Source organism: Diorhabda sublineata, chromosome 10, assembly GCF_026230105.1.
Source record: "Diorhabda sublineata isolate icDioSubl1.1 chromosome 10, icDioSubl1.1, whole genome shotgun sequence".
NCBI classification, from domain to species: Eukaryota; Metazoa; Arthropoda; class Insecta; order Coleoptera; family Chrysomelidae; genus Diorhabda; species Diorhabda sublineata.
Window position 1 is genome coordinate 13,188,214 of NC_079483.1, and position 27,741 is coordinate 13,215,954.

The 27,741-nt window shown below is 31.8% G+C and overlaps 1 protein-coding gene across 1 annotated transcript; it reads right to left on the reverse strand.

Moving 5' to 3' along the window:
- Nucleotides 1–372: 372 nt before the first annotated feature.
- On the reverse strand, nt 373–16,174 carry LOC130449606 (retinaldehyde-binding protein 1-like). The gene is made up of 6 exons (XM_056787539.1): nt 16,128–16,174; nt 8,309–8,486; nt 7,478–7,699; nt 5,368–5,561; nt 3,036–3,252; nt 373–2,153 (listed from the first exon to the last, which is right to left on the reverse strand). Exons 1-6 carry the CDS (start codon nt 16,128–16,130, stop codon nt 1,954–1,956), a joined length of 1,014 nt encoding a protein of 337 aa, XP_056643517.1. The 5' UTR covers nt 16,131–16,174; the 3' UTR covers nt 373–1,953.
- Nucleotides 16,175–27,741: the final 11,567 nt, after the last annotated feature.

Sequence of the window (27,741 nt, forward strand, 5' to 3'; positions counted from 1 at the left end):
ACTAAAAATATCGTCGATAATATTGGGAATGATAAATGACCTAGTTCTATTATTCAGAAATGGATAGATAAATAATATCAAATTATCAACTGAAGAAATAGACGGGAAAGGTGTTCAGCCAAATGGTTTCTTTAATAAACGTAGATTTTGTTAAATTCATTGCACATCAATTTCCATTATGGTCTGCATACCAGGAAAAAAAGGGAACATGCTACCAAAACTTATGTTGGAAGCAATTTTAATGATAAAAAAGATTTTTGCGGTTCTTAATAATGAATCTTGGTATTGGTAATTGCAAACTATAAAAATCTTTTTTTAGAATCAATTCAAATTCCAATATATTTTGAGTAACTCGGAATGTGTATATATGAATAAGGTAACAGTATTTAATGTCTTTTATCAGTATAAGTATTAAGTAATGAATCTGGGAATTTCCCAAGTTAATTCGTTAATTTATACTAGGAATAATGCAGGATAATAAAATATGAGTTTTCATAGCACATATTTATTTAATTAAATGCTTATAAGTATATAACAAAAAATTATCAAGTGGCAACTGGTTACTCAATATTATTAAGCTTATTCATGTATAATATCAACGTTCTCAATAAATATTTTAGATTTAGGCTTCCAACATTTGTTAGTAAGTTTCTTAATCATAATACCTAATTCATGCAACTTGTCCTGAAAGCATTTATTACTAATAAGCATTAATGGATATGGGTTCGTTGCAGATCTTTTCAGAATAATATTTCGAAGTAAAAATTTTATTATATGTTCAAGTACCCTGCCAAGCCGAAGTGAAAACTCCCATTAAAATCATAATACGGATTAAAAGATGTTGCAAAGATACAAGGTAGCAAATCGAACAAAAAATTAATAATCATAAATTTTTTTAGTCTTGCTTATAAGTACATGTAATCAGTATCTATATTGGGAATATATTTTCGATATGCAAGTTGTTTGTTATATAGTATGAGAATGTTTGGGACTGATGCCCAGAGATATTCCTCACTGTTTTCTTTGAATATGTAGGAATTATTATAACTCAAAGTAGATAAATATATATATATATATTTAACACGATACGGTAAGTCCAATGGTTTAGTTCATATTAATATTCGTATTTGTTCACTGTTGTCAAGTAGATTCACTGCTAGCTCGGTCTATTAAAGAAGCGTTCACTGAAGGCACTTATTTCTTCTTTGATAGAATTTATTTTCCTGATTTCGTTGGGTATGCACCACTCAAGGTGAGATTTGGCTGCTGTCCCCCGTAATTGAATTCCATGGTCCATAATGGCTTGAAGGCGACTTTATGAACTAGGAGTTTATTTTGCAGCGATAATTTGGATCTACGTCCAAGTAATAAGTAGTGTTTCTGACTATTTTCCTTTTAGTAAGGATATGTGTTTTCGAGGCGAGTCCTTTGTCAGATAAATGAAGGAACAAGGAAACAGTTTCACATGTGGAAGTATGTTACATGAATTATGAGAAAACTCAGGAAGCAAATACAAAAAACGAATATAATGATCAGAATATCCATATTAATGATGAAGGAACGTGAGGAAAAACGCGAAAGTAATAAAACTAAAATGAATTCCTTAGTTCAACTATGCTTATTTTAGACAACTCTGCAAAATAATCTTGACTTCATGGAATTGAGTATTGTTTCACACAAAATGAATAAATTAATTAAAGAAAAGCATTTTGAGTTCTACAATTTGTAGTTGTTGTGAATGAAAGTTACAATTGAGTTACTCCTTTTAAAAACGTGCATCAATTTCATTTGTCTGCGCTGCTTATTATGTTGTAATATATCAATTGGTAGATGAAGTGCTTTTAAACAAATCAAATGATTCCTAATTTTTCTAGTATTTTGTTTAATTTGTAGGATTTTCGATATTTTTCATTGGTAAACATTACATTTAAAATCTACTTAATTGCAAGATATCTAATCTACTTCCAGTCTTCTAAAATTGCCCGTTATTCCACAAAGGGAATCGCCTTCAGAACCACAAGATGTAACATTCCTTTTTAGAGCTGACACTGCACCTTCCTTTGCTTTAGCACTGAATAGTTCTTCGTTAACTTCCATTCGATCGTGGGACATCAATATTGGGTGGGCAGCATATAATTCTTTCTTCCATAATTCTGGAAATACAAATAAAGGTACAGTAATTTTTGTGTGGCCATTTTTACAGAAAAATCTAGATATAATTCATACTTAATATCCTATACCTATCTTCAGTCGGAAATATTAAGATTTTTTTATAAAAATTAACATTATAAAAAGAAAATTATTATATTTCACAAATTCGCTACATTCTACTCAATACTTATTTCCCATTAGGTCTTGATATTGAGAAAATGAGCAAAAACCATTCCAGCGTTTCTTTATATTCATATGATTTGAAAAAAAAACAAAATTGATCTTAAGGTATAATGAAATACATAGCTAATGAACTGGAAGAAGAAAATATTTGGAAAGTTACAAGTATATTTGAATCCGATCTAGACTAAGAAGAAGCTCCAGAAGGATAAAAATATGTATTTGAAGAAAATTTAATGAGCTCGGGAATTAATAACTGCAAATTAAAATATAAAACTAGAGTAGTGTGAATGAAGATAACGATAATAGCTAGGACCTTTATCAAGCTGTGAAAAATTACAACCAAAAGAATTAAACTACCCCAATGAATGGATAAAATATACTATAACAGCATTAGCCGTGATTCGTATCGATAATGATAATGATGATTAAGATGAAATTAAATAAATAATTTTTATGTTAATAGCACTATCGATTCTATACTCTAGATTCTACTTGCAAAGTGGGTACTACTGATTCTTCTTTCAACCGTTACTGATTAATAATGACGGACGATGTGGAGATAACTGTCCTCACTATATTATTTTCAATATTTTAAACATACCTTTGTACTACTAAAACGTTTTTATGACTATATTTTTCATTCATATTCAATAGGATAGTGATTTTGAGCGTATAATTGGCACTAAAAGTATTGTACAAACCTATCATCTTTGCCATTGGAATAGTTCCTCCATATTCTTTAGGCAAGATATCAACTTCTATCTTTTCGCTCTGGATTACTTCCTCTATGTCTTTATAAAGCGTCACTCGATGACGAATCTTTTCAGAAATTAGAGACATTCCGAAATCAAGGGCAAATTTCATAGAAGGATGTACATTCATACCGTGAATTTCTTTATGTCTCATTGGGAGGGTTTTCTGAAAATCGAAAATATCATTATCTTGTCATGAGACGTTGTGATACTTTATAGTAACAAAAAATTTAAAATTTGTTCTTGAACAAAGTGGATGAAATCAATATAGCAGTTAATGAAGATAACGAAAATGACAATAGAACGAAAAAGCTATACCTAAATAATTTAAGTAAAGTTTTTAGCTCTATTTTGTAAATTCTAATAAAACTACAAATAATTTAATTGATCAAGTACTGCTATATTTAAGATGTAAGGATTGAAGATATCAAAAATCACCGGAAATCTTAATTTCAGACCCAGACGATGAATACATAAGTATTCTTTAGTGTTTCCTTGCCACGTTCCCAATAAGAAACAACTTCATAGAACATTTTACTGCGATCTTTACCTGCAGTTCTTTTTATAGGAAGTTTGCCATTCTGACTCTTTGTTCTTCTGAGTTTCTGTTTCCATTTGTACTCCTTGGACGACTACATTATTCTTCCTATTCCGATATTCCATGTCTATAATGCTTTCGTCATTGGTCTATTGACCCCAATTAGTTTTCATTTCTTTTCTGTATTCCCTTTGTTCTTCTCGTGTTTTCTTGATCTTCTCGGCCATTTCCTCCATTTTGTTTATAGTGTTTGTAGTTATATATATATATATATATATATATATATATATATATATATATATATATATATATATACGTTATGACTTTTATTCAACTCTTTATCAAAATATAATATATAATATTGAATTTGCGTATTTATATTAATCAATAAATCACCGGCATCACGAACATCAAAATAGAAATTTATTTTTTCCTTATTCCTTACATCTCAAATATGTAGAAGTAATGAATTAAATTATTTGAATTTACAAAATAGACCTATAAATTTCATTTAAACGTATTTAGGTCTTTTTTATCATTTATAGCTTTTGCGTTCTTATGAATGTAAACCATTTCTAAAAATTAGATTCCGTTCCAAGAATTTGTGAATCTTCATAATTGAATTTATGTTTTTTTGAAATGTCATGGTTCGTTAATGTAGTTGTATTTTTTTATCGTATTGATGACCACTTAGTCTATTTCCAAATACTGAGATGTTGGCCCTATGTAGATAGCGTCACAATTAGTACAAGGCACATGGTATATAATATTAATTCTTTTGTTTTTTGGTGTTTTAGATTTTAATTTAATGAAATATTTGGATAATGTATTATCTCCTCTATGACTATGAATTGAAACAATTCGATAGTTGTTGGGAAAGTCCCGGTACTTATGGTAAGAAAAATGTTTTATGTTCCGATGTTTGGAATCAGCCAAAATTATTTAAAAAATTTTATTACGTGTATAGAACTAAATTGAAAATATTTAGTAGTGCTTTACAATATAAAATTTTAAAAACCGACTTTTGTAGCAAAACAATATATATAGCAAAAAGCACCACCAGCAGAGATTAATGGGTATTATTGAAGTCTAGCACGTATAATGGGTACATTAAGCAACAGTCGTGGATAATGAGAATATCCAATCACTGATAAGTGAGGTCAGGGCCGGATTAAGCTAGAGGGCCCCATCATTTGGAAATCATTCTGTATTTTTCGATGTGTTGATACCACAAATCTAACGTATTGATATTATTTTGTGAATTTTTCCGGGTTTTCGAATTCCTTAAGAGGGCCCCGTCATTATTTTAGCCCCGGGCCTTATAAATCTTAATCCGGCCCTGAGTAAGGTAAATTTTCTAGATATAAATAGTATGTCATAAAATTATTTAAATTGATATCGAAAAGAATCAAAATAATTTTCAATATCGTTAAGAAATTTAAAACAAATAAGTTGGGATATAATAGTTAAAAAAATATTAAAGTATGGGACTGAAAAAAAATTCGCAGTTTGGTTCCTGATTTATATTAAGTTGTGTTGTTTGCTTGTAAAATGGGAGAAGTGAAGAATATACAGGTCTTGGTTAGATATGGGGAATTGATTGTAAAGTTAAGGTTATGTTAGGTAACCACTAAAAGGAACTATTATATATGTGTGTCGAGATGTACATAAAAAATATTTACCTGTCTACCTAATAAGAATATCCAATAATTATTAAGTTATTTTTATTTTACCTTTACTTACCTCTCCATTTTTAACTATACGCACAGCCTCTTTGATACTAAACAGAGTCAAATACGGAAATCCAACACCTTGTCCATCGGCGAAGTGTACAAATCCACGAACTTGATTCTCTTCATCTTCCATCAAAGTTTCGTATACTATACCATGTATTCGACACATATCTGCATTGGAGAACTGGTAAAGATCGAATACACCTTGGAATAAAAATAAGTATTATGAAAGTGTATGAAATAAATGGCTCGATACCAGATAGGTACTTTATACTAGAATGTTTCATGCGTAGCTTGATCATAACGATTAATTTTTTTGTTCCTTATATATTCAAAAAACATAAAAAAATAAATTTTGATTCACTTAATTACAGAACAAAGACAAACTAAAGTAAAATAGAAAATGTACGTACATAATAACACTGATAGGATGTTGTTCTATTATGCTTTTTGATAATTTTTTTAAGAGCCTTAGAAATAAAATATTATATCAATTGTTTATCATTTCGATTAATATTATAACACGCTTCATGAATTTTCGCTATTTAATTTTCAGTCTACATTGACGTATAAGAAGTGATAATTACAAAATCTTTTTCGGCTCAAAGTATCCTATAACATTGAGAATCATTTTCTCTTACAAGAGTCCAAAAATTGTATCCAAATTTTTAATCCAGTGATATCAATAACCCATGTTTTCATATAGTTTATTTCATAGGTGGGGAGCCTGCGGCCTCCGCGAGGTTCTTGTGCGGCCCTTCGCCACCTAGTACAAAATGGTAGAGTCATATTGTAACATGTCAGAATATTAGTCTGAAACGGACCCTAACACGCATGGGCGAGGCTCTGGCCCACAGACCATCCGTTTCAGACTTGGACACTCAATGTTAATTTTTAAAACAGTTTTCAGCGCCCCCAAATTGCTAATAGATTTTCTGATTTTGACGAGCACACTCCTGCTATGAAACTGGCATTTGAACCAAATTTAATAGATATATCCGAGGTTCCTGCAGAACTACAAATGGAGTTGATTGATTAAGGGGAAGATAGTATCATCAAATCCCTTTTTAACGCTAAAAAGGATCCCTGAGAAATCTGGAAAAATGCTGTTGAATATCCATGCCTTCGAGAACATGCTCGCCGTTTACTTTCCTGTTGCGCGACAACTATAATAATTTCACAAAAGTCACTTTCTTAGGTCAATCAGCTTATGCGGCCTTTCTTATTGCTGCCTAATTTAAATGTGGCCTCTAATGGTAAAAAGGTTCCCCACCTCCAAGTTTTTATGAAAACTCTTATCCTTAATATCTTCTGAATTCATACAATACTATCTTACCTACTTATACCATATATAAAATCAGTTACCCGCTATTCTATACTAATTTACTATAGAAACCAAAATTAAAAATAAAATTTTAATTGACTATGACTAATTTCTAATCCAATATTTCATGGAAATAATCTGAGAATACTTGTTATAAAAACTCATATCCTTAATAATTTTTGTGAATAATTTTATTTAATGCATCATGGTAGAATCTTTAAACAATATAATATAGAAGTAGCTTACAAACAGAATTTTACATTCACTAAAATCAAAGTAAGATCCTCAACTAATAAATTGCCTAATATAGTTTTTGAAATTAATTGTTTAAATTAAGATGAAAAATACATTGATGAATCTAAGAGGTGACTAACTAATCGGATATTCTTCAAAAAAAGTGACAGAAAATTACACCCTGATAGATACTCGTTGGCAGAAGTAAATTTTCCGAACAGCCTGATGATTGCCAAACAGAATCAATATCAAAAAACTTTTAGACATTAATCAAATATGATCCGCATTCTACATTCAACTGGTGGCTGTATAAATATAAATTATGAAATGAGAACAAGAATTGTTCAGGAAATAATTAAATCAAATTGCACTAATAAGAGATAAATCGACTAATATGAACAAGAAAATAAACTCCGACCAACTATTTTAGGAGGTGCCTAATCAACTAAAATATTGAATAATCAGTGAAGTTTATCTTGAACTTGATGAAACCAGAACGTGTAACATCACAGGCAGTTTTAGAATAATTTAAATAACTTGAAATCACTCCGTTCATGCTTACCTGGTCTGTAAACAATAACTCTTCTTCCCAATCGATCTCTTTGAGGACATACAAACATATATCCCAAATTAGTTAGATCTAACATCATCGGTATTGTAATGTCCAAGCAATTGAAGGCGACTCCAAATGTCTGACGCAAGAGGACATAACGTTCAAGACATTCTTGTGCAAGAGTTATATGAAACTTTTTAAAACGCAAAAATCGCAGCAAGAATTTTCCATCTAAAAACAGAAATAGAAATAAAATATATACGTGCAATCACATTTGAATTAGCTAATGATATAAAAAAGAGGCTCTTGTACAATTCAATTGTTGTAATCTACTTATACTTTATAAGAACTTCAAAATCTGTGAAAACCTTGACAAAAGCTTATATAAGGTGTTTAGAAAATGGTGCCGAATTTCGCTATCTAAAAACTTCGGAAACTTAATTTTTTCAAATGGCAACCCCCATTTTTCTCTTTACCATTGGATTCTAAGCTTTAAATTAAGGGGACTTCGTTAGTAAATTCATATATCTCAAATTAATGGTTAAAATAATTCAGTCAATTAAAAAATATATAAAAACACTACACTAAGAGGAGAAGAACAAAACTAAAAATTAAACTAAAGTAAATGTTCGAAATGGTTGCTACAAACTTCAAACGTTCATGGATTCTTCTTAAAAACCAGTGCTGAGTGGTGTTTCGAATTTCTTGCAGTGAAAAAGTTCGAAATGCATTCCGAACTCTTTCCTGGCAGTCTTCTTTTGTAGTTAGCTTATGGCATTGGGGATTTTCTGTTGAATACTCTAAACGACGTTCTATAGTTAACAAAGTTTGATATCTCACCCATACGGCACATTTTGATTTTGGGATTTTGCATAATCCATTCTCGCATAGAGGCCAGCGCAGTTTTACGGGTATGCTCATCTTCACGCAGCTCCTCTTTAGCAATTTTTTGGGTCTCTGCGGACAATCTGCAGATATAGTTATCCGGTTTTTCTATCCATTTGGCACAATTCTCTTCCTGGAAATCAATAAATATCATAAACAGTATATGCAACTAGTGTTTCACAACGATAGGGTACTTGCATGGTTTGAGAAAAAATAGTTTTTGATAGTTTATACCCAACTTTCATTATAATTTTTTTTAATTATTGGAAATTTAAAGATTTTGTAGGTAGCTTAAACATTTCAGTATAAAATAAACACTGAACATATGATACAAACTAAATAATACAGTTATTCTCTCGGTTATTATACAATAAGCATTATTATTAAACTTTTATTAATCTAAAAAATGGTTTATAAATCGTGTTTTGTGCCAATATGTAAAAATACCACGACTAATACACTTGATAAAGCTTTTTTTGATACCAAGAAATTCGAATATACAACAAAAATGGTTTGAAAGTGTTTTGACGATTCTGAGAGATGAAATTATATTTGTTGCTAGGATCATTTTAATGTAAGATTCAAATTCTACTTATTTTGATATTTTATAGTAATTAAGTTTATTTTGCTTTTAATTTTTAAGGTGATTATGTGATAATGTAAGAACTTATTTACTTTATTCTTATATATAGAAAAATGTTTTATGTATACATAACTTTTGAATTAAAACAGTATTATAACTGCTCAATGTTTTTATTAAACCTATGATGTCACAACTGAAAACCAATGGAATCGTTTATATCAATATTTGAAATTTTTGCGAGTTTCAATTGAATATTTAGATATTATTTTTCCACTTTTCATCGAATATTTTACTTTCTGACATTATTTCATAACAAGAATTTATAAAATAAACAAAAAAATACATTTGAAAAAATGCAAGTATTTTTTTAATGTAAAACAAAAGTTTTTCTTTATTTTAAAGCCATCATTACACCCTGTGTACATGCGGGCTGATCGCTTTGCTTTGCTCCTGACCAATTTAAAAGTTAAAACCGTTATTTTTCATTATATCATATTGCCTCCTATTAAGTGAAGAAAATTATGAGTCTAAGTCCGTTAAGGCGCGTTCGAGAGGGTCACTTCTCAGTATCAAAATGGATCTTGTCAAGCAACGCCCGGTAATTAAGTACTTTCATTAAAAAGAGTTGACCTTATAGTAAACTCACAAAGATTTGATAGATCTATAAGTAAGTTTGTAATAGATAGTTTGTAATGTATGAAAGTTACTTGAATATTTACCAGATCGTTTGGAAACCTTAGAAGGAATCGATACCATATGCTACATGTCACCAGGGTTTAATTACACTACCTACTAATACCACTCAAAATGCATCTTAATTAAACCACAGTACTTCTAACAATAAAACTTAAATATACTGTATACACGACTACATTCGCTCAAAAGTACCGGAGTACAATTGCCTTTACTGCTATCTCTGTACATGAAATAGTGATAAAATATTTATAAAAACATCCATGTAATGTTGAACCAAAATGGCTATGTCATTTTACATACATGTATGTTGATAAACAACTCTTGTACTTCTATTCAAATATTTAAAGATAACACGCCAACCAATGGATTGCCTAACAAAGTTTATAAAATTCCTTGTTTAAATTGTAACAACAATTAAATTGTCAGTCGAAGAGGTCACTCACCAATCGGATAACCTCTCAAAAAAGCGATAACACATTATATCCTGATAGGTGCTGATTAACGACACATGTTTTTTATGAAAGAGATTCTATGAATTATGAATCTGCCAAACTTTTGACAACGTTCTATTCGAAAGCTCGAAAAATATATTGATGTTTGGTGATATTTGGTGTTTCCTTGCCACGTTCCCAATAAAAAACCGCTCATAATATAGCTGACAAATTTTGGAAATTGTGACTCTTTAATAAATTAAAAATCCAAGCTTTCGGAAAATGTTTTTCTTTCATAAAACGAATGAAAAATAGAGTATTAAAGATCTCTAATCCCATTTTTCGCAAAAAAAATCTAAACGTCCTTCTAAACCTCTTCCTAGAAAACTCATATCCCCAATCCTTATTACGCAAATTATTATTTAATACATCTTCTTCCATAGCCGACCATACCTCTAACATCAGAAATTCTAATATCATAACACGTCTGAACTATCCTAATCTCATATGATTCACACATCCCTACCATTTATCAAAGAAATTACTCCTAGGCTCACCAAACTTTTCAATCATAATAAAAAATTCAAGATTGCCATTAAAACCATTTTAACAATCAGATCTATATTTTCCAAAATAAAAGATAAAACACCTATGTTATCACTTACCAATGTAATTTACAGCATTCCATGTAAAAAATGTAATAAACATATATCGGTCAATCCCTTATCATATCAGAATCACCTCACATAAAAGCGACTGCAATTACATCCAGAAAGATATGCAGAACATGTCAAATCGACCAACCATAAGATGGATTTTGATGCTCCAAGCATTTTAACAACTAAACCATATCAAAAAAAGAGCCTTTCTAGAAATGTCCTACATCGCCCTCTTCCAAAATTGCATATAAGCGTTTTCTTATTGGGAACGTGGCAATGAAACACCAAAGTGGACTAACTTTAATATATTTTCCGAGCTTTCGCTTATAAAAATTTTTAAACTCATAGAACTCAATATTCAAATTCATAGAAATCACTTTCGTGTTTCCTTGCCACGTTCCTAATAGAAAAACCGCTGATAATATTAGCTGGCAAAAACTTCTTTACAATTCATATATATATATATATATATATATATATATATATATATATATATATAAGCGTTTTCTTATTGGGAACGTGGCAATGAAACATCAAAGTGGACTAACTTTAATATATTTTCCGAGCTTTCGAACACTTATGTATTTATCTTTTGGGAAATAATTAATTGAGATTTTTATTCGTTTCTTCCAATGGTGAGAAGTACGGGATCACTTCTACGTTTTTCAACCACCTCAACCTCACTTCTATAGACTTTCATTTGTTTTCGTATCGAAGTCTTTCTTTGCCGGTCAGGAGTCCATTAGCATATTACCTCATGGTTCAATGTAAGGCAGCAACATTCCTCGAAGAGTATATACAAAAACCAACCATGCTATGATAAGTGCCTGTACAAGCCCTAGAGATATGTCAAAAATGTGTTGGAATGGTAAACTCTAGTGCAATGAATTTCTGTGAAGTATCTGTACAGGCCTTTTTTTATTCATTAAGTTACTAATCACACCTCGTAAGATACTGATTTATTCTAAGCTAGTTTTAACACATTATTTCAATATTTGAAATTAGTAGGTCATTCTGCTGCAAAGCAATCTTGAACGCGGGCGCCTATTTATCAGAGAAAGTATATATTTTTACGAGCTATATCTATGATAGAGAATCAAGTACCTTACATCATAATTAATTGAACGTTCATTATTTCGAATAATATAGTTGAATTAGTGACAGTTTTTCTCTTATTTAATTTCAAAGTGACTTTGAGTCTGAGAACAGTGGAGGACAGGTAGAGAATAGATTCCCAAGATATGCTTCATTTGTCATCAACCATGCTCAGGAAATAGATCTATAATAAAATACAACAACCGTATTTTCACAGCTGTTAAGTTGGCTTGTATATAAACTGACCATAAGTTTTGATTTAAACAAAGCTGTGGGAGAATTTGGGTGGAAGTATTTAAACATGATGAAACTATTTTTTTTTCTAGTTTTTTGGATGTCTGAGAAAAATAATTGGCATGTTCCAGATCTAAAGGCGATGTCAATCAGAAAGTGTAAAATAGAGTGACAAGAATTTTATTGTTACTACATTTCAGCACCAACTTTATTGAGCAAATTTATTTTTCTGACAAGAAAATCGTCATAATTAATATGAATTATAGGATAGTGAAAATCACTAATGTGTGTGTGTGTGTTTTCTAAATGTTCTTGATTTTAGGTCTCTACTGTTTTGAAATTAGTTTTTTTAATACTTTTTGGAAGCTGAATATTTATTGGTTCGATTATAAATGACATTAAATTTTACAGGTTACTTCGTTATAAGTGAAGTTGAATTTCATAGGTTACGTAAGGTTAGTTTGTTGGATGTTAATGACCTTGATTTTTTTGTTGCCGTCAGCGTTGAATTTCTTCTATAGAATTTGTTTTTGCAAAAAGATATGCATAGATTTCTCTAAGATTATTTAAATCAGTTTTCTTATTAATACATTAGATATTAATCATTTTGTGAAATATTTTTTGTTTCTAGAAATAGATGGTTTTTCCATTTTTTTTAATTGTCAAAATTATGTCCTTCGCAGTTGACATGTGCCGCTAATGAACACCTGTCAGGATATAATTTGCTATCGCTTTTGTGAGAGTTTATCCGATTGGTGTGTGACATCTTCGACTGGCCAATGTACTTCTTGTCACAATTTTAACAAAATGAACCTTCGAAAAGTTTAATTTGCTACCACAATAGTTATTTTCCTAACAAGTGCGGAAAGTGATACTTTCCCTCACGCGACTGCAGTTGTCCCGAACGACGCGGAGCGGAGTTCGGGCAAGCGGTCAAGTCAATTTGCATAATTTTACTTTCCCGCACTTTCAAAACTAAAATGCCTGCGGGAAAGTGTGAATGATAAATTTTATATGTATTCCTTCAGGTGATAATAACATCCGTAGATGGTATCATCAGCTTAAATATACCGACTGCATATACAGTGCTTTTCAGATAAAAGTATCCACCTTTAATAACTTTTGTAATACTGGTATTTAGAAAAAATCCAAAAACACGTCAATTTATGTTGGAAGGGGCAAGCATTATGGCTTATTTAAACTTACTGGAAAAGCCACCCCCTCACCCCTAGCAGCATCCCCTTTATTTTTTTAAATTACTTTTCATATTTTTTATGTAAAATTTGGATACTCCTCTTTGAGCTGATTTCAAAAATGTATAATACTTGTAGGTTAAAGTGGTTAGTTTATGAGATAAACAATTTTTCTTTTAAGAGCACAAATTTTACTTATTATTTACTTTCACCTTATTTGCCTGTACTAAAATGGGTTGTACAACAGTTCAAACTCTTTAGTCTTTTTAACTGTGCTATTTATTCTACTTAAAAAATCCAAACAACAAAAAACTCTACTTTTTATTAAAGTTTGACATTGTCAACTAGAATTTGTAGTCACTATTGATAGTGTATTTTGATACATTATTTATTTTGTTTCTCTGAAATGGTTTACTCTTTGCAAGAAAGAATTGAAATTGTAGGTTTATACTACCAAAATAATAATTGTGCAAGAGCTGCTGCTAGAATATTTAACGAATTACTCAACAACTCATAAGTATGTAATTCAACTGATGGAGAAATTTACCACAACAGGATCTGTTTGCAATAAAGTGCATAAGCGAGAGGGACTCGTAAATAACGAAGCAATCCAAGTGGCAATTTTAGGGCAAGTCAGCTTAGAGGCTCAACAACCCCAATCGTTGTCAACAATAAGTAGAGTGATCGGTGTTTCATCTTCTACAGTTTTCCGAGTTCTACATAAATTCAAGTACCACCCATACAAAGTTAAGTTGGTGCACGAGTTGAATGAAGATGATTGTAGATATTGGGCTGAAAGTGATCCACATATTATGCGTGAATTCCATACACAACATCCCCAAAAGTTAAACGTTTGGTGTGATATCCTAGGTGACCACATTGTCGGACCTTTCTTCATCAACGGAAATTTAAATGGTGAATCATATCTTGAGTTACTCAGGGAAGGGGTTGACCCACGTATTACAACAATAATAGAAAATGATGATAACCTTTCCGAAGATTTACTGGTATTTCAACAAGACGGAGCTCCCCCACACTATGCTATGTCTGTCCGACAATATTTAAACGAAACATTCCCCGCTCGTTGGATAAGTAGAAGGGAGCAGATGATGGAGTGGCCACCTAGGTCACCGGATTTAACACCCCTAGACTTCTTTTTATGGGGGTATTTAAAAACAAAAGTTTATGCTACCCAACCAGAATCTCTGGATGATTTACGAGAGAGGATAGAAAATCAATGTCGACAATTAAATCCAACCGTATTAAGCAATGTCAGAGAGGCATTTCAAAATAGATTATACCATTGTATGGAAGTGAATGGTACTCATTTTGAACACTTATTGTAACTTCATAATAAATAGCACAGTTAAAAAGATTAAAGAGTTTGAACTGTTGTACAACCCATTTTAGTACAGGCAAATAAGGTGAAAGTAAATAATAAGTAAAATTTGTGCTTTTAAAAGAAAAATTGTTTATCTCATAAACTAATCACTTTAACCTACAAGTATTATACATTTTTGAAATCAGCTCAAAGAGGAGTATCCAAATTTTACATAAAAAATATGAAAAGTAATTTAAAAAAATAAAGGGGATGCTGCTAGGGGTGAGGGGGTGGCTTTTCCAGTAAGTTTAAATAAGCCATAATGCTTGCCCCTTCCAACATAAATTGACGTGTTTTTGGATTTTTTCTAAATACCAGTATTACAAAAGTTATTAAAGGTGGATACTTTTATCTGAAAAGCACTGTATAAAGGAAGAATACTGGACGACCAACAGCTATTAAAAAAAGCGTTGAGCAACTGCCAGAGTCGCTGAAAGAAATAAGATTCGAGGATTCGAGAGCTACTCGAGAATTCCCAAAACAAAGATTTGAACAGTTTTACGAAGTTTCTTTAAACTACTTTCTTATAGTTATTAGAGGTTGTAAAACCTAAAGAGAATGGTTTAGGTGCAAATGTTGGCGAAATGTCCCGTCACGATTAGGGCCGGATTAAGATTTATAAGGCCCGGGGCTAAAATAATGACGGGGCCCCCTTAAAAAATTCGGAAATCCGGAAAAATTCACAAAATAGTATCAATACGTGTGGCATCAACACATCAAAAAATACAGAATAATTTCCAAATGATGGGGCCCTCTTGGACCTGGGGCCCGGGGCTATAGGCCCCCAAGCCCCTAGCTTAATCCGGCCTGGTCACGATGAAGATTTTCTGGATCAGATCAACTTCACTGATGAAGAAACCTTGTAACTTAATGTACATGAAAAACATATTATGTGCGGATCTGTGACCTAGAAAATTCTCAGTAATGAAACTCTCCTAAATTGATTGTTTTTTGTGCCATGTCCCGGAGGAAATTTAATGGATTTTCCTTTTTTATTGGAACAACTATAACTAGTGGGTACTTCGTATCTTGATAATCTACAGCTATTGCTCCACGAACGAGGTTTTTGGCGTCTATTCTAATGTATGTAGATTAATGAAATTTTGTTTGCATGAACGTAGAAAAATAAAATTTGCCACGCATAAAAGAGCGAGATTTTCCAATTTATAACATTTTAAATAATTTGGATTTCGTCTGGAGGCTTGATATATTATTAGTATTTCGAATCTCCAATTGGAGAGGTAAAATTATACAAGGGAAATTTCACACTATTTTTCCTCAAGCATTTTTTATCATACTCATGAAATATCTTCACGAAAAGGTAAGGCGAGATTGGAAAACTTGAGATATTATTTTGATCAACTCGGCGTGGTTAATTATTTGAAATATGATGGAAAGTAATTACTAGAAACTTCTGAGATATTTATACAATCTACTTATCTGCTTCGCTCCGTATTTTTAAAAACAATCACATAAATCCTCAATTGCATTATGTCACTCACCATTTTTTCTAAAATTCGTTTCACGCACACACATGGAATCGCACGCAGGCACTGTTTCCAAAACAAGAAAATATTATATCTTATTCAACTTGAATCCATCGATTGCCCCTCTTCTATTAAAACAGCTGTCTTTCTTATGCTCACAATTTTGTCAGTTACTTTCTTTTTCTTTCGCTGGTTACGAGGTACTCTTATCCATTGATTACTGTATGTTGTAATTGTTAGTTTTTCACGGTTGAAAAAGTTATAGTTGTTTAGATCAAAATTTTGACAATTTTTCAATTATATAAATGGATTAAATCATAAACTCACTGCACTTATATGTAAAATTATATTTCATATTTAAAACTAAGAATTTATATATTCTTTTCATGTTTTTATCAGTTAAAAATAAAAAAAACTAGCCTTTACATAGCCTGTACCCTTTTGTTGTCATGAAAACTGATTGAAAATGAAAATTAATTTTCAATCTCTCAAATAAAACTAATATTTTTGACCATGGTACACGCTTTTAAAAAATAATACGAAACCATGAAAAAATGCAGATGCATTTAAACGAGTTGTACTTGCTTACCTTCAGAAAATGTCGATGCAGTAAAGGTGAACAAAGGGTTTGAAATAAAATCACATATTTACGATGATATCAATAATCTATCGTAATATTAATTTAAATAATTTATATCATCTTTTTCTAAATTCACGCGACAAACTTCGGGAGGTGATTGTTCGTATGAATTTATGAGGGGCCAGTTCTATAACAAAATTTTGTCAGCTCACCCCTTTCCGAGATATCACCGTTAAAAGGTGGTGACTAAAATTGAAATCATATTTTTCACATATATAATACTTCTAAAGGGTTTTCCAATAAAAGGTGTTATTTTGAACAGCCCGCTATTTAGGTAAATGTCACTTTTGAAGCTGTCAGTTTTTGACATTTGACAAGTAGAAACTACGCCATTAATGAAAATGGAACGATATACGCTTCAACAACGCATTGAAATTGTTAAAATTTACTATAAAAATAGTGAAAGTTTGGTAGAGACGGTTCGTAAAACTAAAACATTTTTGTGTCGACGTGAAGCACCTTCTCGGACCGCAATACAGAAATTGGTGGAAAAATTTGAGCTGTTGGGACAAGTTAGTGATGTGAAGAATAAAATCCGTGCACGTCGCTCAAGAACAACTGAAAATATTGCTGCCGTAGTCCAAAGTGTTGAAGAGAACCCAGGTTTGTCCATTCCTCGTTGTTCTTTGGAATTAGCCATTCCACAAACGTTATTACACCGTATTTTGCGTGAAAACTTGGGTCTTAAGGCCTATAAAGTTCAGTTAACACAAGAGCTCAAGCCGGCCGATCATTAACAACGTCGTGTCTTTCCTAATTGGCCCATTTCCACCTTGGTGGTTACGTCAATAAACAAAATTGTCGAATCTGGGGCTCGGAAAACCCAAGAGTTATTGTTGAAAATCCTCTCCATCCTCAACGCGTGACTGATTGGTGCGGTTTATGGTCTGGCGGTGTCATTGGACCTTACTTTTTCGAAAATGAGGTTGGAGCAACAGTTACGGTGAATGGATTGCGCTATCGAGAGATGATTAATGATTTTTTATGGCCGAAATTGGATGGTATTGATTTGGACAACGTTTACTTTCAACAAAACGGCGCTACGTGCCACACAAGCAACGAAACCATCGATCTTTTACGGGAATAATTTCCGGACCATGTTATCTCTCGAAGAGGTGATCACAATTGGATACCGAGATCTTGTGATTTATTACCTTGCGACTTTTCCCTTTGGGGCCACGTGAAAGATAAGGTCTACGCCAACAGTCCAGCTTTGATTCAAGACCTCAAAGATGGAATTCGTGAGGCTATCGAGGACATAGGGCAGCCGCTTTGCAATTTGGTTACGGAAAATTTCATGAAAAGGATATGGTCCTGTATAATGAAATAAACATCCGATCATTTATCTCAAAAAATGGCATTTTTCTTTGAATATCAAAATAACACTTCTTATTGGAAAACCGGCTTTATGGACAGTTTCTATAAGTGGAAGAGAATTCGGCCAAAGGACGACAGAACGATAACGATCAAATATATGTACAATTATTATTATTATCATATCATATTTTATATACGAGGATGTATTGATATCTAGTTAGGCTGGACCAGTTCCATGCATAAACAAAATATTGACTATAGCAACCAACAATAACTTATTAGAGGTGTCAGTGTAAAGTTTGATGTCAAAAAAATAAACCAGAGTTACGCAATAAATTAAAAGAAACAATATGTCCACCGAAATTGTACGAATCGAAAAATTGGAGTATCGAGCCATCATCGAGTACTTGTATTTGAAAGGGTTAAGAGGTAAACAGATTTACGAAGATATGCTTAATACCCTTGCTGATCAATGTCCTTCGTATGCAACCGTGAAAAATTGGACTGCAAGCTTTAAAAGAGGTAAATTTTCCATTGAAGATGATGACCGATCGGGAAGGTCAGTTTCTGTATCAGTTCCCGAAAATATCGATGCAGTTCATGACATCATTTTATCAGACTGTCGAATTGGGCTAAAACGGATATCTGAAGCACTGAATATTCACTGAATATTCATTGATCATATAGTTCACGTTAATTTGTTCTTGCTTCAGTTTTTTGGGATTGTCATGGAGTACTCATGATTGATTTTTTGGATAAGGATGATATTTTCAAGAATACGAGAATTTATCGCTTAAGGTTCTGAAAAGAGTGATGGAAAATGTCATGAAACGTGCCCATGTGCTTATCAACACTAACAGCGGCCACTTGGCTAATATAATTTTCTCAACTTTTTAGAATAACTTCCAATGGATTAAATATACAAATTTAACAAGCAGAACAAGTTTTTCATTGAAAAAATACGGTAAAAAAACATTAGTTGATTACTTTTTGTCCCACTTTGTATTTTAGTGCGTTCGTAGTTCATAGTTACATTACGGGTGGCCAAGGGGCGGTGAGGAGCACATAGGCCTTAGATAGGTTCTGTCTCTTGGAATTCCTAAGATTTTTTTCTTCCCAGTCAACATGGAGTTTTGAACGCAAAAGCCTCCGTGCTGTTTTCCGTTGTTGGACAGCTGCCTTCGAGTGCCTCTGCGGTCGTATTTATTAGTTTTGTAACAGCCATCTCAATCTCGGCAGCAAGATTATATCTCGCTGGCATATCCACAAAGCGACCAGTGAGCTCCTCTCGAAAAAGTTCTTAGTTAGTTAGCCTCGAGTTTCTCAAAATAGGTGTTGATTGGACATTGAGTCCTCCAACGACACCCTCCACGAGCTAAACAAGTTCACTCTTTTCATTCAGAAAATGATGAGATCAATCACAGATTGGTCACGATTGCAAAAGTACGTGGGGACACTTCTTCGGTTGAGGACTTCTAGGCATGTGGAGTCTAGGAAGTCGACTAGGGAGCGCCAACTGGGACTCTCATAGGCCATAATGGGAGCAGGAGAAGGGGGAGCCTCATTCTTTAACAGTACTTCGGAACTGCAATTACGCCTTCAGGTGGGGATTTATGAGAAAGTATGCTGAGTAGACTATCATGACTTCCTCCGCACCCATCCCCCCTAGGAATATCTTGACCACTGCCAGGTCTCTGGTAGAGTGCGAAGCACGATACGTTCCTGGTTAGGATGCAAGCGCGCGAATTGTTGCAAGGTACACAATGATATATCGTACCTGCAGCTAGACCCAGTTCTCTGACCGTGCCTCTAAAAATCCAAAGTTCTTGGATTAGAATCACGTTTTTGTCAATTTCGCTGAGCCTCATGCATAGAACGGCAATTGAAGCCTTTCCGTGCAGCAAGTTCACCTGAAGGAATTTTATGCGTGTAATATAAAAGAAAGACTTACCGAGAGATGCCGCTGCCTAAGGTTCTTTTCTAGGAAGAGCTGAGGACTTGCTAGACCTCCTCACTGGAGACAACATCCATATGGGTTGTTTCCACTCTTTCTCCGTTGGAGTCCTTGATGGGGACGGCCTTGGAGCTACCTTCCTTATTCTTCGAAATCATGGAGGTGGAGGCCTTGGTAATGCTATAGTTTAACGAGCCTCCACCTTCTTTTACAGCCTGCGCTGACTTGTTGTCGACGACTAGTACTAGTCTGAGGCTTTTGGCCTCTTTCTTGCACTCTTATACTCTCCATATGGCAGCAGGATTTTGCCTTTCCAGGACAGATTTGGGAGCTCCCTGCGTAGCCACTCCAAACTGTATCTGTTTTCTGTGATTTCTAACCAACTGAAGGGAGGGGAACTACGGTGGCCTGGTTCCGCTGTCTGATGGCTCCACAGGACTAACGGCCTGCTGCAGATTCGAGCGGCCCACCCTCTTCACGTAGCCAGCACCGAACCTAGTTCCGTTGAAGTTTTACGCCTTTTGGCGCCAACTCTCTGCTCGATAGGCGTGGAACCAGAGGCTCTTGGCCTTTGGGTCTACGGGCTGGAAGTTGAGGGAGATTTGGCGGTCAAGGCCACCTTGGTACCCGAGGCTGTTAAGCTCTGAGTTGCCTCGACAATTATTCTCAATTTTAAGATTGTCGTCTGGTATTGTCTATTTTTATCTACTGTAATGTTTATTTTTAAGCAAAGAAAGACCATATTGCGGCCAAAATTAATGAATTAAATTGGTTAAATCTCGAATTTTGCGAATCTTTATTTTATGTATCTTCTTAAGAAAAAATAAAAATCTGTTAACTATGTCTCAGCATAAATATGAGCTTTTGAAAAGTTTCACGTATATAGCAGATATATATTCTTTCCAATCTAAATTCAGAGCAATGTATCGAATGTATCGAAGTATTGTATTATTAGAATGTACCTTCTTATTTCAGCTTAATAACCTACTTCTCCTGGTTGTAAATTCCAAGGCCAACAAAAAATGATTAGTCATTAATGATATATGATCCAACATGTTATATAACACAGAAAGAAAGTGTATATTTAGACCAGCCTTTACATAACACATTGCTTTATACTGTTAAGTTAAATACAACGAAGCCTAAAAAGTTTGTTTGTTTTTCTTTTAAGAACATTTTATTGCAAAAAAAATTAATTGGATTGAGTAAAGTTTGCAATGAAAGCGCTAAATAAGTAATTGGTTAAGGAAAATTCCTCTTTAAAAACTATATTCACTCGACATGTTACATCTAAAATTGATTCAAAATATTCTCCTATTTCAATTCCAATGGTATTTGTAATTTATAATTCTAAGATATTTTTTGCAATTCTGTAAATAATTTTTTTGATTTCATTATATATGGTGTCCTTAGTTTGGAGAATGTCCAGGAATTCTCTATAGTTTCCATAACATATAATATTATGTTATAAATAATTAAAATTTCATTCAACATATCTTTGAGTTGAATAAGATTCTCATATCTTACTACTTGAAGATCAAGCATATATTTTAAGTCCAATATTAATTTCAATTTTAGTAAAAATTCGTTCTTCTTAATCTCTTAATAATTTTATATAAATTATTTATTATTTGGTTGCTGACACTGTACTGCGTATGAATTTGATTTTGAAGGTTAGCTTGATTTTGTTTTAGAAATAAAAATTTCATTTATTCTTTCTTCGTATTTTGAATCCAGATTAGGTACCGGTTATGATTTTTATTATAGATCCAAGTCTATTTATGGAGCCTCTTTTTTTGTGTTTGTAATTGTATCAATATAAAAATTTTCCATCGATATTAATTTTAACATTCTGAATAAGATTAACTATATTTTCTATTTGTTGCGAGAAATATGTATTGTTCGATAATTCATGTGTGATATTAGTAAAATGTTTAAAGAATTATATTCCTCTAATAATGGATTCAAATTGTAGAAATCTAGTTTTGCCGGTCCAAGATTCACACGAGAATATATTGAAAAATTCTTAGCCTACTATAGAACCAAACAAAATTTCAATGTCAAAATATTTTATTACTCAACATATTCTCCTCTTAATTGGATACATTTATTACAGCGAACCTGCAACGTCTCTACACCTTCAAAAAAAAATTGTTTCTTCTTGCTATTATGCACATGATATTTGTGTGCAGGGGCATTGTCCTGCAAAAACAAAACACCTTTGGATAGCTTCCCGCGTCTTTACTCTTTAATTTTTTCCCGTAGAGTGGTCAGTAATGTCGAATAGTAATCTCCAATTATTTTTCTACCCTTATCCAAAAAATCAATCATGATTACTCCATGACAATTCCAAAAAACTTTTCCAGAAGAATCTTTGTCTATCTCATCCCTTGTAGATTGCCCCAATAATAGGTTTTGCTCCTATCTACTTTTTCCCAGTGCTTTTCCCATTGTTCTGTAGCTAATACCACAGAATAATTCAGGTCCCACGAGGGGCGTGTCTGCCCCCGCTTTAGCGAGCTTATCAGCTATTTCATTTCCCTTCACTCTGGTGTGTTCCGGAATCTATTGTAGGGTAACTTTATTTTTCTTGTCTTTCTATAAGCTCCTACTAAAGATAACGAAATTGTCAAGATATAATAAACATTTTTCATTTTGGATACATTTTAAAATATTACCTGTTACTCTTTGAAACGTTGCTTCCACACCAAATTCCATTCTTGTAAATTCCCAGTGGCTAAGGCCTTTTTACGTATATCAGCTTAAACCATCTCAATTTGGTGAAATCCGGATGCAAGATCTAAGGTAGTGCAGTTTTATCCGATTTCTTAATTAATTTAAGCATAGCATTGTGTTTTATAATGATTTTTTATAAAGTTTGATTTCATCTGCACATATAGACTCAAGGTTTGTTTGTATTCGACGAACTCTTCAACCTCTAAAGGAGTACTTAAATCTACCTTAAGACTCAGATGGATTTGAAATAGAGCAGATGATAGAGGGTATTTTTAATTTCCCTATTTGTGTAAAAAGTATAATTACATCACCATTATCAACAATCTCAATATTTAATTTAATTATTTTTTTATTTCGCGGAGGAACTACTATACAATTAATGTTCTTTTGAAATTCGTTTGCTAGAACATTTAAAGTAGAGTTCTTTTGTCCGGAACAACCAGTGTTTACTGAGTTTGCGTTTAAAGGAGGTTAGGCGACGCAATGGTAAGGCGCCTCTCGTTGCGGATTGTTCCAGTCTAAAGCAAATAATGAATTCGTTCATTCCACCGTTTGAATTTAGCAAGTGGCAACAGTCATTATAATTAAAACAAGGTATTAAATAGAATATTGTATTTTATTCTTTCTCTGTAGTCCCTAGTAAAAAACTAAGTAATCTTTTCATTTCATAATATCAAATCTCGAAAAAATATTTAATAATAATAGATTAAGTGTTGTCCCTTCTATAATATAAAAAAAATTTTAAAAAATACCGGTGGTTTGACCTTTGTGACCACATGGAATGTAAAAACTTTCAAGTTAATATTTTAACTTAAATATGACTTTGAAGTAGCGACATCTTGCAATGAGGTAATCTAAGAACATTTTGTTATAATGGCTATGTGAAAACTTGATGCTGTAGGTGATATTTAAGCTTAAATATAATTAATTTAACTTCATAACAGTTTAACGTATATCTTTTAGATGAAATTGGTAAATTAATATTTATTATTATGCCATGCCAGCCAAATTCAAATATTTCGAAAGAAGATCAAAAAAATTATAATTTTTTCTATAGAAATTACGAAATTGTCCGGATAGAAGTAGTGAGCTCTAAATTAATAAGTGACAAGAAATTTATAGGTGATTTGGCGGGTTAACTCAAATAATATCACATGTCTTTTTTGCCCCTACTCAATATGACTTAAACCCATTTTCTTAAAAAATATCTATTCTATTAACAAAAATGAGTTAATTTCTTTTCCACTTTAAAATCCTGTAGCTCACTAATGAGCAGATTTCGACCCATCGTTGTTGATGGAAATATAATTATTTTTGCTTTCTGAATCTGCCCTATATTTATTGATCACGCTGTAGAAGTGGTCTATAAAGAACGTCTGAAGAATATTTCTTGAAATACTCCATAATACATTTTTTCCTAAAAACCGAGTATAAAACAAAATAGTCTTATTCAGTATTCGATAAACATTTTCGCCGTCACTGTATTGTCAATAAAAATACTGTACAAATATGCATCTAACTACACCTAAGGCAGTAGGTCAAACAAGATATTTCACTGAATGTCTGGCTCACTTTCATTCTCGATTCTGAAAATAAAGTGAATATAGTTATTTTGTAAATAATGACTTGAGTGGATTACAAAAGAATTATGCAAATATTATATAACGCAGAAAGTAATTAACATCACAAATGAATGAAAGTTAGTACTGCGTGTCTATTTAATTGAGCTTATTAGCAACTTTATAAATTTAATTGATTCAGTGATTCTCATGAGCATGCTTAGATGAAGTATCACATTATGAGTCAAATAACCCATCAGTAAAAAAATCTCAAAAAACAAGTAGATCTTAATTTTAATGTACTATATCCTAAAAGAACATATTAAGGGTGAGCGCTCAGCAAAATTTTTTTAAAAGTAATTTAAAATCAAACTCTCACGAATTTCAATCTTTCAGTCTAGTATCAGAATATTGTCAAGACAATTTATCAACATATTTCCATACAGACTAAAGTAGGTCGAAACTTTAAATTTTGATATGGTATTTTAAAAAGATTTTCATAGAAAAGAAACCTAAAATGAAGAAATCATCACGAAAAAAATATTATAAAGTATTATATATAATATTATAAGTCAATGAATATGCTTACATACTTGAAATAATTAAATTCAATCACATGATTATGTTTTCCTATTTCTCGAGTTTTTGATTATCTCTTAATTGATAATGAATAAAAATTTGATCTGAATCAAGTTTGTATAGGTACCAAAAAGGTAAGATGATATTTCTTCCGTTCTACATTGTACGCCACTGGGTAGAATTTTTAGATTATCTATACTTTCTATGACAATAACATAATCACAACATTGCATTTCTGATATTACACAAACAAATATGAGCCCAATACAGTTTTAGTGCCGATTTTCTTCCTTGTATCCCTCCTCTCTCGTTCTTTGTGAGTGTTTAGTAAGATATTTACTCCTTTCTTTGTATAATTTCGTTCTGACCTAATAAATTCTTCGCCACTTTCAAAGGTTCCTTTTATTTCTGCAGATATAATTTGATGAATATCGGTCTTTTTTGTTGCTGTTAGGTATATATTATTCTCACTTCTCATTCTGTTATAATTTCTTGTTGGTTTCTATTTTATTCTCTATTGATCTTATTTTCTCTTGCAGAAACTGAAGCATTGTTTAAATTTCTTACATCTCTCCCATTTCTTGACTATGATGTATTCAAGCAGGTGTCCTAACTACTTAGAATTATTTACTGGGTATTACTAATATAACTAAGGAATAGAGTTAACAGTTAATTTTAGGATAATATTAATTCCAAGCAAATTCGATATTTTTTAAATATTCATTATTTAAATTACTCATAAGACCATTTTGTCCTGAATAAGTCAGATAATGAGAATATTTTATAGGTATATACAAAATCAGCTTATTTTGAAAAAAAATTATTTCAAAAAGCTTTAATTTATTCCAAAATATCCTATTCCCATGGTTGATACTAGTAATGTTATTATAAAATTCAAAAATTGTTGATAATTAAGGAAGTATTCAAAGAAATTAAAATATTATCCTTTATTTGATACATAATTACCATAAGATTCGACTTTGTCTAGTTAGGAAATTACTACATTCTCTTTCATGTATCTGCAAAACATTTATATTATACTTATGTTCATAACAAAAATTAAGTAGACTAGAACACTGGCATTACAAATTCAAATTTACAGAGTATTTTTTCATAAGTGCTATAAAGTGTTTTATAGCACTTGTTTTTATAGTGATTATACTCAATCAATCAATGGTAAACTAGGTTGCAGAAGGAAGATCTAGTTATTATCTTTTTTCCTGTATAAGTAACTGATAATCAAATTATTACTATTAGATATTTTTAATTAAATTAACACAGATAGTAAATAGTACATAAAATTCAAATGTGGTGTGGCGAGATTAAACTAATTCAACATTATAGAACAGAATTATTCTTCAATGTATTGTAAACTAGCATTTCTTAACAAATAGACTAGTGTGATATTTTAAAGTTTTTCATTTATTACTTTAAATTCAGTCAATTAAAATCAATTTTACTCAATATTGATTTAATGAACAAGCTGTAGAAAAGTTTTAAAAGTCCAAAATAAAAAGGAAATCAGCATTATTGGACTTTTATCTCTACCGCAACTCACATACAGCCAAATTTGTAATAACACAGTATTAACTTACTAAGATTAACAATAGGCAAAGACCTAAGTGTATAAAAATCAATTTTTCCAAATCATCATTGCATGGTTGATAAAAAACAAATTTATTTTTAATAACATACATAAAAATTAATATGAAAATATGATACACACAATTTAAAAGTCCTCTCTTAGAAAACCACTATTCCTCTGTGTTTTCTTCTGCAATTTGAACTTCTTTTTTCAATTCTTTAAGAACCATTGCTAGTAATTCGGGATTAACACCAGTTTCACAGAGTCTAACACATATTGCCAAGGTTTCTGGTTCTAATCCTGTACACAATAGTCGTGAAAGTTCTAGAAGACTTTGAAACGTCTCTTTCGCTTCTTTTATTGGAGAAACATTTTTGTGGTTCATTTTGATTTTCTCCTATAATATACAATCTAGAAAATTTTGCTGTTTCTTCTTTATAACCACAGCTAAAATTAATTGATTTTGAATTAAAAATGTATATATGTATACATATGTCTATACTGTCAATAATAATGGATCATAGAGAAAATAAAAGTATAGAAATTTTGGTTTGGTGTATGAGCTCAATTATATTAATTAATATTAAATACCAGGTTTAAATTAGAATACGATTAAAAAAATAAAACTGCATATATATATATATATATATATATATATATATATATATATATATATATATATATATATATATATATATATATATATATATAATAATCAGTAGTGGGAAAGTAATAACTAAATGAAGCGATCGGAATCGGAGGAGAGAGAAAACGATACATCATTTGTTTACCTTAGTCGGAAAACCTTCCACTTATAGAAACTGTCCATATAGGAGTAGTACATATTATATGGAATACAGAAGCTGGGGGGAATATCATAGGAAACCATAGGTTATATTATTAGATTCAGAGACAAATTGGAAATATGCATTATTACTTAATGAAGAAGACTGTAGAAGGGCATAAGAAGGTATATATAGTAAAAGGTATAGCTTCAAAGAAGTGCTTCTATAGTAATCGTATTTTATATTCAGTTAATCAAGATCTTGTACCTCGGGTACAACAAATAAAAAAATATTTGTGACTTGTTTTCAAATTCGACACTTGACACAAAACTTACCGAAATTTGTTCCAATTGATTTTTGTGTGTCAATCTCATGAGCCACAGATTTCGTGCACAAAGTGCTTAATAAATTAGAAAACGACTAAAGATAGCTCTACCGTACACCAAAAGCTGTTTCGTTCTAAAGCTGGCACAA